The 13795-nt window shown below is 41.4% G+C and overlaps 3 protein-coding genes across 10 annotated transcripts in view; 2 read left to right on the plus strand and 1 right to left on the minus strand.

Moving 5' to 3' along the window:
* The first annotated feature begins 23 nt into the window (after nt 1-23).
* On the plus strand, nt 24-4860 carry LOC130165160 (FUN14 domain-containing protein 1). Of its 3 annotated transcripts, none has more exons than XM_056370146.1 (5): nt 24-669; nt 1156-1324; nt 1565-1640; nt 2764-2898; nt 3426-4860. In XM_056370146.1, exons 1-5 carry the CDS (start codon nt 645-647, stop codon nt 3501-3503), a joined length of 483 nt encoding a protein of 160 aa, XP_056226121.1. In that variant the 5' UTR covers nt 24-644; the 3' UTR covers nt 3504-4860. The 3 variants fall into 3 exon arrangements, with proteins under 3 accessions (XP_056226121.1, XP_056226122.1, XP_056226123.1); XM_056370147.1 differs by having other exon boundaries at nt 1159-1324; XM_056370148.1 differs by having other exon boundaries at nt 31-669; nt 2764-2892.
* A 365-nt stretch (nt 4861-5225) lies between these two features.
* On the minus strand, nt 5226-8706 carry cenpl (centromere protein L). The gene is made up of 5 exons (XM_056370539.1): nt 8123-8706; nt 7065-7239; nt 6661-6915; nt 5853-6434; nt 5226-5747 (listed from the first exon to the last, which is right to left on the minus strand). The coding sequence occupies exons 1-5, from the start codon at nt 8140-8142 to the stop codon at nt 5673-5675; spliced, it is 1107 nt and encodes a 368-aa protein (XP_056226514.1). The 5' UTR covers nt 8143-8706; the 3' UTR covers nt 5226-5672.
* Nucleotides 8707-10815: 2109 nt separating this feature from the next.
* LOC130165624 (peripheral plasma membrane protein CASK-like) overlaps nt 10816-13795 on the plus strand; it is a 37999-nt gene continuing 35019 nt past the window's right edge. For 5 of the 6 annotated variants that reach the window (XM_056371045.1, XM_056371048.1, XM_056371050.1 and 2 more), the window contains exon 1: nt 10817-11685. In XM_056371045.1, the coding sequence (XP_056227020.1) occupies nt 11621-11685 (65 nt within the window). In that variant the 5' untranslated portion in view covers nt 10817-11620. Of the gene's footprint in view, nt 11686-13795 lie in introns of all 6 variants that reach the window. The other variant, XM_056371046.1, reaches the window with a different exon arrangement.

The raw sequence follows: 13795 nt of genomic DNA on the forward strand, positions 1-13795 counted from the left end.
TCACAATAAAATGCGTTTCGGCCGCGAAGATAAAGTTGTTATAATTGTGTCACCTAAGCGAACCCACGCGCCGCTGTAGCCACGCCCTCTCCTCCCTCTTCAGCCAATAGGAGCGACCGCATCCTACCATATGACTTCCCTGCTATATCATTCTTTTATCTTAAATATTCATATTTCCCTGCAAACCACGGAACATTTATATCCTAATTATTGAAGAATAATTCAAAAACATTTAATGTCTGGGCGTGTGTGTCAACCAATTGCATTAAAGTGCGAGAGCTTTGTTTCCCTGACAAATGCAATAATTTCCACACGGTAGAAATAATCATCCCGTATTCAGTGATATGTATTGACACTTGGGTGTCAGTTGTCGTTTTCCCTTACATGCTGGTTAAACGATGACTGCAATGCATCATTCGTTCCGAGCCTTTCGCACCATTCAGCCTTTATTTCAAAGTGCCATCATAGTTCTATGATATCTTCCTCATACGGAGAAAAACTTGCAGCATTTTAGTAATAAAGTTGATAAATTGCTCAGCCTAATCAAACGATATCAGAGCATATTAACTGACGTGGCAATGCATCATAAAGTAGGCGTGGTTTAGTATTGTCAACATCCTGGTGACATAACTAGTTTCTCCAAAATGGCGACGGTGGACCAGAGAGAGGGTGAGTGATTTTGCTTGTTAAAAATAAAGGCGGTATTACCCTCATAAATATTGGAATATACAAGCTTTTCCACCAGCGATAATAAAATTAGGATACGCTCTCAACCTCAATGCTTTTCACAGTCTGAAAAGGAAATATTAGTGTGCAAGATATTGAATTGGTAGCCATTTGACGCTAGCTAGCTAATATTAGCATCCCCAGTCATTTGCATAGAATAAACAAGCAGCCCTCAGAGCCTTTTGTAGCACGACTGCCCATACACACTTGAAGGTTCACTTTTATGTTTTGAGTTTGAACAGCCAAATAAAGGGCGCTGTCAATTATCAAGTCATTTGAAATACGTGTATAATGTAAACGAGGTGAAGTAAAACGAGGTCTATTACCATTCAATGTGTACACAGCCCTCATTCTCCATTCCATTCCGAAGGGCTGGTGGTTGTATATCTGTAGTATTGACTTTGATAACTTTTCATCCTTGTCTTATAGCAGGTCAGGACGACCCAGAGAGTGAAGATGAGGTGTATGAGGTTGTGGACCTGACAGAATATGCCCGGAGGCACCAGTGGTGGAGCAGGGTGTTTGGGAACAATTCGGGCCCGATTGCTGAGAAGTACTCTGTGGCCACTCAGCTCATGATGGGAGGGGTGACTGGATGGTAGGGCCCGGGGATCTGTCTGCTCATGGGGTCACATCTGGATCAATTGAGGCTATAACACTGTCTTCTGACAAAAGAACATTAACCCAACTTGACTGAGTTAATTTAGTAATGCGTTAGAAACAACTGATAGTAGCGCATACTGCTAGCAAGGCAAAAACACGACGTGTAATTAAATCATTGTAATTAAGTGTCATTGTTATTTAAAGAACACTCCTCCATTCTTCTCGACACATACAGGTGTGCTGGTTACCTCTTCCAGAGAGTTGGGAAGATAGCTGCAACTGCTGTTGGTGGAGGGTTCCTTCTTTTACAGGCAAGAATACCACAACCTCAGTAATTAAATATTCACTACATCAACGTTGTCTTTCGGTGATAGAAAAAAAGTGCATCCTTTGCAAGATTCATTTTTTGCCCATTTACTTCATTGACAACAGGATGCCAGCTGACCAGCTAGATGCTCAGCTTATCCCTTTTTTACAGCAGAAATACTATTATTGTATGTCAGCTGGCGCTAGGTGGATGTAAGACATCTGGATTCTTACGGGGTGTTGCAGTGTGTTATCTTGCTTGATAAAAAATGTTTGTGTAACCAAGTTAGTTGCACCTGAGACAGAGTTAATTTATTGTCAGGCTGAGATGAGAATTTGTGTTGGTTCCATTTTCCATAAAAGGTGTTTTCAGGAAAAACATCTTCCTGAACTTAATGTTCCCTGGATACGTTTTTATATATTTTGAAAAAAGCTGGTGCATTGCACATCATCCTTTTTTTAAATACATAAATGATTTAACCTGGAACAAATCACCAGTCTCTACTGAAAGAAGACCTTTAAAGGTTCTATGTTAGGGACAGAATCATCTGTGTCTCTTAATGAAATTTGAATGCCTTTTTTAATAAGGTAAATAGAATTTGTTTTGCAGACAAGTCTAGAGAGTCTCACACGGTTTTAAGTTAACTCCAGACGGTGATGCAATAGAGCACAGAAAGATTCAGTGCATAAGACCAACAACGGGCCATTAGCTCAGTAGAGTGCAATTAAATGTGATTTATTAGTGCAAATATATAATGCCAGCATAACATGTCATTGCAGGCGGCAGTTTTGAACTGAATGTTTCCAATAAGGTATATTGTGCTTCAATGTGGGAAACTGGGTTGAAAACAAATGCAGTACAAAATAAAGCATTAACTATCTATTATATTAACTACTATACTATTCATTTACATATCGTGTGTATTGTGTATATTGTATTTATTAGTTTATATTTGGTGTATTTTTGATATATATTTCCATAGATGTTTATTCTATATATGTTTATTCTATAGATGTTTATTTTTCTGCTGTGGTAAATGAATTTCCCAGTTGTGGGATTAATAAAGTTAATCTAATCTAATCTATACATGTGTAGAATCAGTTCTGAACACGACTCTTTTTCTACAGATCGCCAATCACAGTGGCTACGTGCAGGTAGACTGGAAGAAAGTGGAAAAGGACGTGAACAAAGCAAAGAAACACTTGAAGAAGAAAGCAAACAAAGCAGCCCCTGAAATAAATACATTCATTGAGGAGGTAAAGGTACCTGTAACAAAGCTTGCTTTTTCTTTCACGCTTTTGCTTGTTTTAATTGACAATTAAATCAAAGTCAATGTCTTTTTGTCAACTAGAGAAAGGCACGTAGCCTCACACCTAACATACTTCTGACATGTAATTAATTAGCGCTAAATTCATGTCTTTTTCTTTTATGTCCTGGTCGTGGTGGGGTGGATTTGTTCTTTATTTGCAAAGTAGTAATGCCCTCTAGTGGGCTGTTAGCCAAACTACACTCACTAGCTGTGACACAGCAGGCTCAACAGGGATGATAGATACATCCTGATACCAGTATGGCTGTTTGGTGGTCTGTCTATTCTCAGTATATAAAATCATTAAGTTAGTCAGTTGATGGGTTTTAATCTGTGGTATTTCCCTCTTTGAAATTTCTTCTCATCTTGATTATTTTCCTGGCTATTTCTCCAGCATCACTCAACCAGTTAACCCCCATTAATCCGTCTGTTCATTTTAAGATCTTATAGTCTAATTTTCTGTCTTTCCTCTCTCCTACACAGGCCACAGACTTTATAAAGAGGAACATCGTCCTGTCCAGCGGGTTCGTTGGTGGCTTCTTTCTGGGTTTGGCCTCCTAAAGCTGCAGTACACGCTGCAGTCTCCTCTTACTGTGAATCACATCGCTACATAGGTCACTTTTATCTCCATTGTTTACCTCTCGGCCCCATGTGTGCATTGATTTATCTTTTAATGAACTGAACGGGGGGATTATGTTGAACATTAAAGCATGATCTGTTGTGACAGTGGTATTAACTGTGCTATAGTTTAAAATCAATCCTTGCTAATTATCTCCTTTGGGGTGGGGGGTGGTGATTGGTTAAATACACATTGTGAAGTGTGTATGAGGCGGTCAGTAGAGAATTGAGGTACTTGGATTGTACTGTGAAGACTGTCTTCTGTGGGGCCCATCAAGGCTCTTTGCCAGACTGCTAAATATGTCAAGCTGCCACAAACTAGCACAGACGCGTCTCAATCGTCCATCCCCTCATCTATTTACCCGGTGGATGCCGATCTCGTATAGTTATAAGTTGGCAAGTGTGGGCGCCATTGTAAATATATAACTAACCCCTTTTCAGAACTGTAAATATTATATAAACAACACAGAAGGCAGCAGAGTGGGAAGTTAACACCATCCCCCAGTCTATTGCTTCGAGGTATTTTTTATGTAGCTGTGAAGTTTGGCGAGGTTTATGTGCCATTGAAGCAAACACAATGCTGTTTTTAAAGTTTATCACACTGGCTTGGGCTCTAAAGAAAGGTATTTTTCCACCCCAAGTGGGAGTTTTTCTTGATATACAACACATATCACATACGTTAATCACAACTAAATGTTAAATCTGTTAATATGCTCTACTTTGGACGGACAACAAAGAGTATGAAATACAGATCCTGTATACCCATAATCCTCAGCTCCACAATGCCCATTTAATGACAGGATGAGCATCTGCTGTACCCTAATTACCACCATCACAAGCTAGACACCAAAAGAGACACTAGTCCTGTCATTAAGGAGCATAATGGAGCAGAGACTGTGACTCCTACGCCCTCGCTACTGTCATTGTGCATTTAGTAGTGTCAGTGTAGCAATAACATAACAGCGACGCTGCCGAGTTGTACATCATTACGTTAATTATACAGATAGGATATCCACACACGGGGGACGAGTTAAGGTGATCACAGGTTGCTTATTTTGTTTATTGCCTTTTTCTTCCAGTGCAATATACAGTGATGTTTGAGATGTAAGTTTTGTTTTGAAGAGCTTGTTATGTCTCCATCTGGCATTTTGTATGCTCATATTCCCTCATTGTTTCTATTTAATATTATTTTTATAACTTTATTTGAGCTGTATGAATTTTGTTGCGTGTCTCTTGAAATAAAGATGCCTGGATTTGTTTTGAGTTACAATAAAATAAAGACCGGATACATTTGTCTGAAGCGATTTGAGATTTTTTTCTCGGGGAGAGGGTGAGGGGCTAAACGGGGTGGGAAGTCTTATGTTGCTTCTAGTTGATTGTGCCCTTAGTTAAATTTTATAAACCAGGGTCCCATTTGAAAATAATGTAATTCTCAAAGCTCAGTAAATTGTATTTCTCTCCTATGTTACATTGAAGGAAACACATTGGCGTTTGGACTCAAGAAGTCTCGGGGCAGTTTGACCAACATGTGATGTGATAAAACGATGGAGGAATAATGGCAAAATTCCCTCTTTTTGCACTTGCAGGACTATAACTTTGGAAAAAATCCATTTCATTTTTCTAACTCGGATGTTGTAGCCTCATGTTAACTTCAGATAGTCAGGTTGTTAATAACCACACTGTGTCGTCTTTTATTTTTATTTACAGATATGAATATATACAGTATAGTATTTACAGGAAAGGGTGGAACCTAAGCACATCTGACAGCACAGCAGACAAAGTATAAAACATGGCAAACTTGGAACACAAGAACTTTTTCCTTAATACGTTATAATAATAATTACTGCCACGAGATTACCTGTATTTCATTGGTGTTTAGGTGCTAAAAATGATAGGAAAATGTGTCCAGAATATCAATCTGTGGGACTTTCAGTAGAGGTATTACTGTGAAAAATGTATTTCCATTTCATGTTGTGAAATAAAAAAGATTCACTTTTATTTAAAAAGAAAAGGTTTAACATAAAAAGGGGATTTTAACACAAAGCTGCATGTCCAGTCTTTCCAGGCGGTAACTGTTGTATGTTGAATGCTGCTATTTAAGGTCTTTATTCTTTAGATGGGCATTTTGAGGAGGGCACACTCTGTCAGCAGTGTCAGGGTGGTGATCATGTATCTGCTGTTGGAGATCTGAAAGGAAAAGTAAAAAATATTAGTTCAGCACTTATCTTTCCTTGTGTGTGTTTAAGAAACTAAGAAAAGAAAACTTTATGGGCTGTTTCTTTCAGGTGGTACCTTGACCCTGCCGCTGTCCTTGGCTGAACCCAATGCTGTGGAGACCTGTTTCAGACTTCCTGCTGACAGATCTAGCCTGAAGTGTCTGTAGAAGTGGCTCTTCAGCCCCTGCATGAACCTCATCACCTCCTCAATGTCAATACTACCTCCCTCCTCAACCTGCTCCCGTCCCTCATTCTCCTCCTGTCGATCCTTTCTCACACTGCTCCACAGCTCCCAGGCGTCTTGGGGGTTAACTGTGTAGGTGATCTGCAGTGGTGGCACAACTGGAAGAGTCCAAATCATTTTAAGGTGCTGGATGCTGGATTCAGTGTGGCAGTTAGTCCATAATGCCACCAGCCATTGTAGACTGGTATGGCTGAGTTCCAGGGGCCCAAAGCAGCAGTCAAAGTTCTGCTGGAACCAGGATTTGACCAGAGCAGTGAGACCCTCTGGCCCACTGCTGCCGAAGAGCGGCAGACAGATGAAGTCTTTCGGAAGTGAGCGCAGGTAATCGGGGTTGGCGTTGATGCAGGTCAGCCAGCCGCTCCATACCGACCTCGGAGGTTCATCCTGCCCGGCAAACAAAGGCTTTGAATGAATCTGTGGCGGGAGAGGGAACAGTTAAAAACAGCAACACAAGGCATAATGAAGATCCAAAAAACTCACACACACACATTGTTTGCTTAAGACTCCACCTTTGTACCACATATCTACGTGGCGAAGACTGGCTTAGAAAAGAAAAAAAATAATTTTCGTATGGCACGAAGTGACACTATCACCCTGAGAGAGTTCTCCGTCTGGACAGAATCCTGTGCTTAATGCTTACCTGGATGAGGACAGTCTCAGCATCATGATCCGTCTCCGTCATTCCCTGCACCACAGAGAAGGACACTCTGAAGCTGCTGTGTGATCCTTCCACTTCCACCGCCACGCCTTGCTGCTTCTCTGCAGCAATAAACGCTGAAAGCTGCCTGGAGTAGCTCTTGAGCTGCGTGTGTCTGAACTGATACAGAGGAGTAACGTATGACAGCTTCCACTCCATTTTCGACAGTAAGGCCAGATGCTCTGGATTCACCTTCTCCTGTGGCAAGGAAAGATAGAGAAGATGACCATACTGTGTCTCTCTCTCTTCAGAAATGAAAATGTGGCTATTTATTATGCATTTTTACTGGACAACAAAAATAGATTTTTTAAAAAAAGCATGGACAACAATGGCTTGGATTGACTCACAGTGATATTGTGTGACTTTGGAGCTCTTCTGCTGGTGTTGAGCCTCCGTGCTGTCAACGCTGGAGTTAAGCTGAACCGCGAAGCAGCACCTAAGCAACTGCGGTATGACTGCCGGTAGCTCTTGTTTTTGCTCCTCCTCTGAACTATAACACTGTTGAGGGGAGTCCTCGCCACACTGAAAATCACACACAAACCACAATAAGATCAATTTCTTCTGGTGATTACCGTACCAGTTAGTAATACAGGTAGTCATTACAATGCTTTTTATAGAACTTGAAGCCAAATTGTGGTACAAACAAGTGTGTTGAAAATACCCTCCCTTTATGTCAAATGTTGTGACCATGATCTCTTGCATGATGAAATTTCACATTTTATAGCCATCTATCAACGACGTGGAGTGAATCTTTGATACTCAGAAGAAAGACTTTGGGTGAAGTATGACTTAAAGATCAGTTGGTCCCACTTGAATGGTGTTTCTTTAAAAAATAACAGCAACAACACTAAGCATAGCCAAACCAAAACTTTGCTAACAGGCTACTGCTTTCTTATGTCCCCTCACAATAACATAGCAAAGAGAAACCACTGTACGGATACACTAAGTGCAATTTTTCCATGGCTAGAGATATCATAAAAGGACAAGAAACGTCATATAAAGCTTCACTTTGTCAGTAGAATTAAACACAATACACATTGGGCGTCCGTTTTGGGTTGCGCCCTTTTGTTTTATTTTGAAGGATTTGAATAAGAGAGGAAACCAAAAAAGTACACTGCTCCTTTGGTAAATAGGATATTCGCCGAATAGAAAAGCGATAGCCAACGATTTGTAAAACGTCTTGTATATCATTTTAACAGACTGTCACATTTCAAGAAAAGCTAGGTAGAATTAACCTAGCCGATTACTAAATGTTATTTGGTGCGGCAGTCTCTTCATAGGGACAACAGCGCAAGTATCGGGGTTAGAGGAGCCGTACTCAAACTCTGCTGTTTTTATTGTCGCTAAGGGGAAAAAAATGTGTAGAAAATAGTACGTTTTTAGAGTGAAATAGATAGAGCTTTACCTGTTATGAGGTCGCTCCATGTCTAGCGTACCGAATGAAACCGGAAACAAATTTGAACGTCGCGCTTTCCCATGAGTCTGCGCGGTTAGATATAGCCAATCACATTAATCCAAACAGGAAGTGGGCTTTTTATTGATTTATTTATTTTTTAACAAATATTTTTCGGAGTAAAGCAAATATAAAATGTGTAAATATACAAAATTGAATAAAGAAAACGAAAAAATTACAAAGAAAGGGTAACAGAAAGAGAAATAAAACGGACAATTTAATACAATTGACAAGATTAGCAGACAGCAGATTAAATGTCTGTCTTTTCTGGACTGAACTGAAACCTTCCTTTTTTGTTTGTGTCTTTTTGAGATGTTGGCAGATGTCAACTACTTCAGAATATAGCTCATTATTTGAGAACAGTACGAGTAAATTCATAATGCAGTATTATACTGTAAGTATAGGTTTGTCAGCAATATACTGTACAGCCCGGAATGACAGAAATTATTCTACAGCAAATCAAAATGATTAAAAGGACTGAATCATTAGAACTGATGTCAACTAACTGTAGAAGGGAAGGAAGGGAGGAGAAATTGGAGGACCTATAGATTTACATTCATAAAATGTGCAGACACTCGTGTGTGTGTGTGTGTGTGTGTGTGTGTGTGTGTGTGTGTGTGTGTGTGTGTGTGCGGCTGCATACATGTACTTGTATCACAGAAATTATAGGAACTCAGTTAGGTGTATAGTGGTTATGATTAAATGTCAGTCTCTGGGGAATTAATGTAAATAAATGTAACGTGTGCCCAATTTACAAAAAGAAGTGTGTGTATTTGAATCAGTTTGTGCGCCTGTTTCATGAGCAGCCAGTTTCACATGCAAGCACCGGTCCCCCTCCCTGTTACCATGGAAACTGTGCTCTTTTCTTTTTTCTCCCCATGTATGGTATCTCCCTACTTTCTTTTTATTCTTCTTTTATTTCTCTCCATCTTATCACTTACCTATCTTACTTACTTTCCTCCAGATTTATTTCTGCCAGTGTTTCATTGCCTTATAGTTGAGTGTGAGCTTGTGTGTATGTGTGTGTGCATTTTTAGGTTTTGCAAGTACCTATGTATTGAATGGAGGGCTGTTCAATAGCACATACACTGCCATGCATAGATATGATGACCACATCAACAGCCAATCGCATTATTGGTAGCTGCTGGGGGGCTTCAACCAATGGGGGAAGCTCGCAGATGATGTGTGAGCAGAAGGGATGCAGCGCCATGGAAACTGCAGAGGGTGCCATCAGAAAAGAGCGCACTCTAGTGGCACCAGATGTCTTTTATTTTGTTACTTTTTTGTCTCTGCACTGGATAGAGGACCGGCTGATTTGAATATAAATTGATTAAATTTGGAGTTTGTTTAATTTAGAGGACATTATACACTGATAGGTCAAACAAATTTAACATTTAAATGGCTGTGACACATACTTTATTAAATCGTGAACTTAAAAATGTAATTTTATTTCATAAAATAGTCACTCCAGCAACACATTTGGGACATTAGTCTTTTTGTGTGTGTGTAAAATATATTTGACAGTGTAAGTAGTGGTAATTCCCCAAATGAACAGGTAAATGGTTATGGTATGGCCATACTTTATTAAATTAAATTGAGTGTTAATTGTATATTAGGTGAACCGCTGAATTCGGTGGAGCACTGCGTACAGAAAATGAAGCATGTTACATACATATTACAACAAAGAGGGTAAAGATGGATCAAGTTAGACCATTATTCTATTATAAAATGAAGTTATTCCTGATTAGATTTTCAGCTTTGTTCTAAAAATCTCAATCAGAAGTTCTTTCAGAAATGCACTGTGCTACATTAGAAGATATTCAAAAATGGAGCAGCGGGAGGTATATGATTCCTGTCATCACCTCTAGGGGGCGTGACCAACACATCTCAGTGCTTATCCCCCCACACCTGAGGAAATTACACCTGCGTTCCTGCACCTGCCACCTGCACCACAGGAACTGCTGCACCTGCAGATAGATTACATGGAAGTAAATAAACTTAATCCAAACATTAGCGCACACCAATCGCCTCTTTCGCGTTCTCCGGAGCCTTTTGCTAAAATGTTACCCGTTACCCACGAGAGAAAAATGATTTAGATTTGCTAGATAATCGTACAAATTCAAGTGGTTAGAGCTGAGCATCAAAACACACACATTTGTATCAGTATCCCATTGTCAGCGTCAAACTAATGAAATAATATAGAAACTAAGCTGCCCCTCATTTTGCTGAGGAACCTCCCTAACGACCCATGGGAATTTGGGAATCACTAAAAATTGCAATCTTGCCTTTTTCTATTCTGTGTGAGAAAATGCACCTGTTTATTCGTAGGGCTGGCAGGCAGTGCATGGGAAATAAGTTATTGCTGACAGAGGAGATAATTTATATAGGAATAGACTGCATGTTAAAAGGATGGAGATAAGAAGGAGAAAGGCTGACGTAAGTGATGGGGTATGGATGGTCGACGCTTGCGCGGGATACACTGGATGCAACCGTTGGAGGAGATTAGGAAACTGCGCCTAAATCGGACCCCTATCGGGCGCCATTTTGGCTCGTGCGATTCTGATATACAGATCTGGGCCCACTCTCCGGGGCCATTTTGGCTCTAGTCGGACCAGTTTCCTGGACGATAGAGGGAGGGGCCTGGCATTTCTGGAAGTCGGAGGAACAGCCAGTATCTGAGCCAGCACAGGAACGGGAGCAACGGTGGACGAAGGGTGGGCTGTGTTGGAATACGATATACTTGCATTATTCACCCATACAGACGGTGTATGCAACGGAGCAGTCGTCGACATGAACGTGAAGGTCTTCATTTTGGGCTCGGGAAGCTGAAGCATATTGCAGCCCGGTCACATTACGTTTTCAGTGGGATAAGCCATCTGTGATACACTGGGTGTGCTCAGCGCAATAACGGCGCGAGCCAACCGGTTATTCCATCGACAGCTAGCTCATATTAACCCAGCTAGCCAACCATTTTCGAGAGCCCCGTTAGCTTGCGGTGAAGAGAGCATCTTGGTCGGTGCGGGAAGTGTCTGTGGATGCTGCTGAGGGAGTCTTCTACCTGGCCGTATCCAGCAGCAAGATACGAAGCCGAGGCATGCAAAAAGCGGTGTTTTTTTGCAAACGAGCGAGGAAATCTCCACGCCCTGGGGTCTGGTCTACGGTTACTATTTAGCTAGCTCGCTGGCTAGCCAGCCTACCAGGAGAGTAGCTCAGGAGAAGGTGGGGCCGCGGAGTGTCAGCCTTGGACGCCAGCTAATGTGGCTAGCCGGCTAACCTGGACACTTGAGTGGCCACTTGTTTTCCTGACACTGATATCGAGGGGTTTAAATTACCAGCAGCGTGCAGTCTGGTACAATAGAAACTGCATTTAGCAAGAAAATACGTTATCATTGATTCCTCCAAAACCCGTGTGGGTGGGATATCTCGAGGAGAGCATCCTCGTTTACCTGAATGACTATGGCGGACGACGACGTGCTGTTCGAGGATGTCTACGAGCTGTGCGAGGTGATCGGAAAGTAAGTAATTTCATTAATATGCAAGCTTGCGTTGTTTATTTGTTTTTGATTGTTTTGGGTGTTTCTCTATCATCCTCTCCTCTGCCACACAGCACAGCTACAGGAGCCATGCTTAAATTGTCTGGATGCTTTTCTTGTGTGTAGGCCTGCAGGATTTTCAGTGGGAAAGTTCACTGGGTAGATGAGGTGAGGTTGCTCTTTGCAGTGCAGTGCAGTTTAACGGAACATGGGGTTCAGTAGCAGACACATGATTTCGTAACATGCATGCAAAGAGTCACAGACGGTGCTCGACACCATGACTTCCATGCAGGAAAGTGAATTTGATAATAGGTTGAAAATGTGAGGTAGTATAGGTCTCGTCCCCCTACCTTGTTTAAATATACCCTTATAATCGAAGAGCTGTACGTTTTTACTAAATGTCAGTCACCGTTTAATACAGTTGGTCAATAAATTCATTCTCAGTTTTAGCTGACAGGCTGTCAGCCTGGGTTTGAAAGACAGGACATGTGGAAGAATCATCTGGTTGCTCATGTACAATAGTCTGCAGACAGGTTTTTCCTTCTTCCAAACCTCCTGTTTGACTGAAGCCACACCTGCATACTATCACTGCCAGATTGGCTAACCAGTCAAACACCCAGTGAAGGTGTCAGAGCAAGGCATAGCTCTTTAAAAAAAATACAATGGTGAAGTGGTTATGTTGTCATGTAAATCACGAGGGTCAGCGGAGACAAATTTAAACCATGCAATGCCAAGGTTAAAGGAGCCATGGAAATTGAAAATTCCCTCAGTATGCATGTTACTTCTATGTTGTCAGACTTGCTCCTCCACTCCTCCTGGAAGTGAGGCAGGAAGGCTGACAGGCCTGTGGCAGTCCTGGGCTACCAGTCAGTCCCCTCCCCCCTACAAGCTTCACTCACTGGAGGTCTGAGGGTCCATTAAGTTTGTTGTAGGGGAAAGAGGCAAACACTCTCAGGACCCTCAGGCCCTGTTCTTTATCCTGAGACTTCCTGTTGCCTTGGTTACTAATTGACGGTTGGTCCAGGACCACTACCTTGGCGTCCCAGTAACGGATACAAGGAGCCACCGGCAAGAGTCGGTGCAGTTATTTGATAGTACGAATCACATAAGGTGGTAAATACAAGGAAAGTGGAAATATTTTCTTTGGGTCCACCGGCCATTATGAATGATAGATGAAGAAGTGTTTGCTCATTTTAATTTACTTTGCCTGATCCCACGACTGGGTCAAACAATATAAACTTATTTGATAGTTTTATCCACCTTAGCTGACAGAAGAGGGCAGTTTTGCCATATAAGTCATGCAATTATGTCAGCTTCCACGTGTTGTTTTTTCTGCAGTTGTTAATTGCATAGCAAAACCTGTATAGGCTGCATGGAGTGCCACATTTGTTGATGTAAATATATCCAGGCCCCCACATGTTTGGTACTCCCCTGCAGTCATAAGCAAACACTGAGAAATATTGCACAAATACTTTCTTGAGAGTGCTGAGCAGTTTTGTAGGTGTGGTCACGCAGTCCAGGCAGGTCATTAGAAGAGTAATACATGACTGAATTGTAGTCTGAACCGGAGCATATCTTAAGCTCTAGTAAAGAAGTGAGGTGCCACATTTATGTCACAATAAATCCCATAAAATCCTTCTTATCCTTCCAGTTCTTTTGTGAAAGTGCAGTTGATGGATCAAGTGTGTTGAGTTCTGGTGTCTTGGGATGTGTTGCAGGAAGGGGGGGGGGGGGGGTCATTTTTCCTCAGCTCAGAGTGGGAGGGGAAGGGAGGCTGAGGCAGATCAATGGAGACAAGTGGAGTTGGAATATGGGATGGCCCTGAGGCTAAGGATATAAATAATGCCAGCAGACATCGACTGCAGTACTCTCCCACTTTGTTTTTAACCTCATGTTTTACTGTCAGCACTACTGTAGGTACCGGACAACATGGCAGACAGCAGAAACCTGATGATGTTAATTAATAAAAAATTGATACTAAAATGATTTATAGCCACAGGAAGCCATCGTTAAAACCCTATTGCATTGTTATCTTTTCTGGTTTTAATATATTCTCCTACATTTTAGCTGAAGTACGTTTTGTAAGATTTAC

This window comes from Seriola aureovittata, chromosome 24 (assembly GCF_021018895.1).
Source record: "Seriola aureovittata isolate HTS-2021-v1 ecotype China chromosome 24, ASM2101889v1, whole genome shotgun sequence".
In the NCBI taxonomy this organism is placed as follows: domain Eukaryota; kingdom Metazoa; phylum Chordata; class Actinopteri; order Carangiformes; family Carangidae; genus Seriola; species Seriola aureovittata.

Excerpts from the sequence above, each read along its gene's own strand:
- LOC130165160 (XM_056370146.1), top strand. The coding sequence starts at position 645 with ATGGCGACGGTGGACCAGAGAGAGG. Across the intron at positions 1,325-1,564 it reads ATGGGAGGGGTGACTGGATG|GTGTGCTGGTTACCTCTTCC; the intron begins GTAGGGCCCGGG and ends CGACACATACAG. Across the intron at positions 1,641-2,763 it reads GAGGGTTCCTTCTTTTACAG|ATCGCCAATCACAGTGGCTA; the intron begins GCAAGAATACCA and ends CTTTTTCTACAG.
- cenpl (XM_056370539.1), bottom strand. The coding sequence starts at position 8,142 with ATGGAGCGACCTCATAACAG. Across the intron at positions 7,240-8,122 it reads ATGGAGCGACCTCATAACAG|TGTGGCGAGGACTCCCCTCA; the intron begins GTAAAGCTCTAT and ends TGTGATTTTCAG. Across the intron at positions 6,916-7,064 it reads CAAAGTCACACAATATCACT|GAGAAGGTGAATCCAGAGCA; the intron begins GTGAGTCAATCC and ends TCCTTGCCACAG.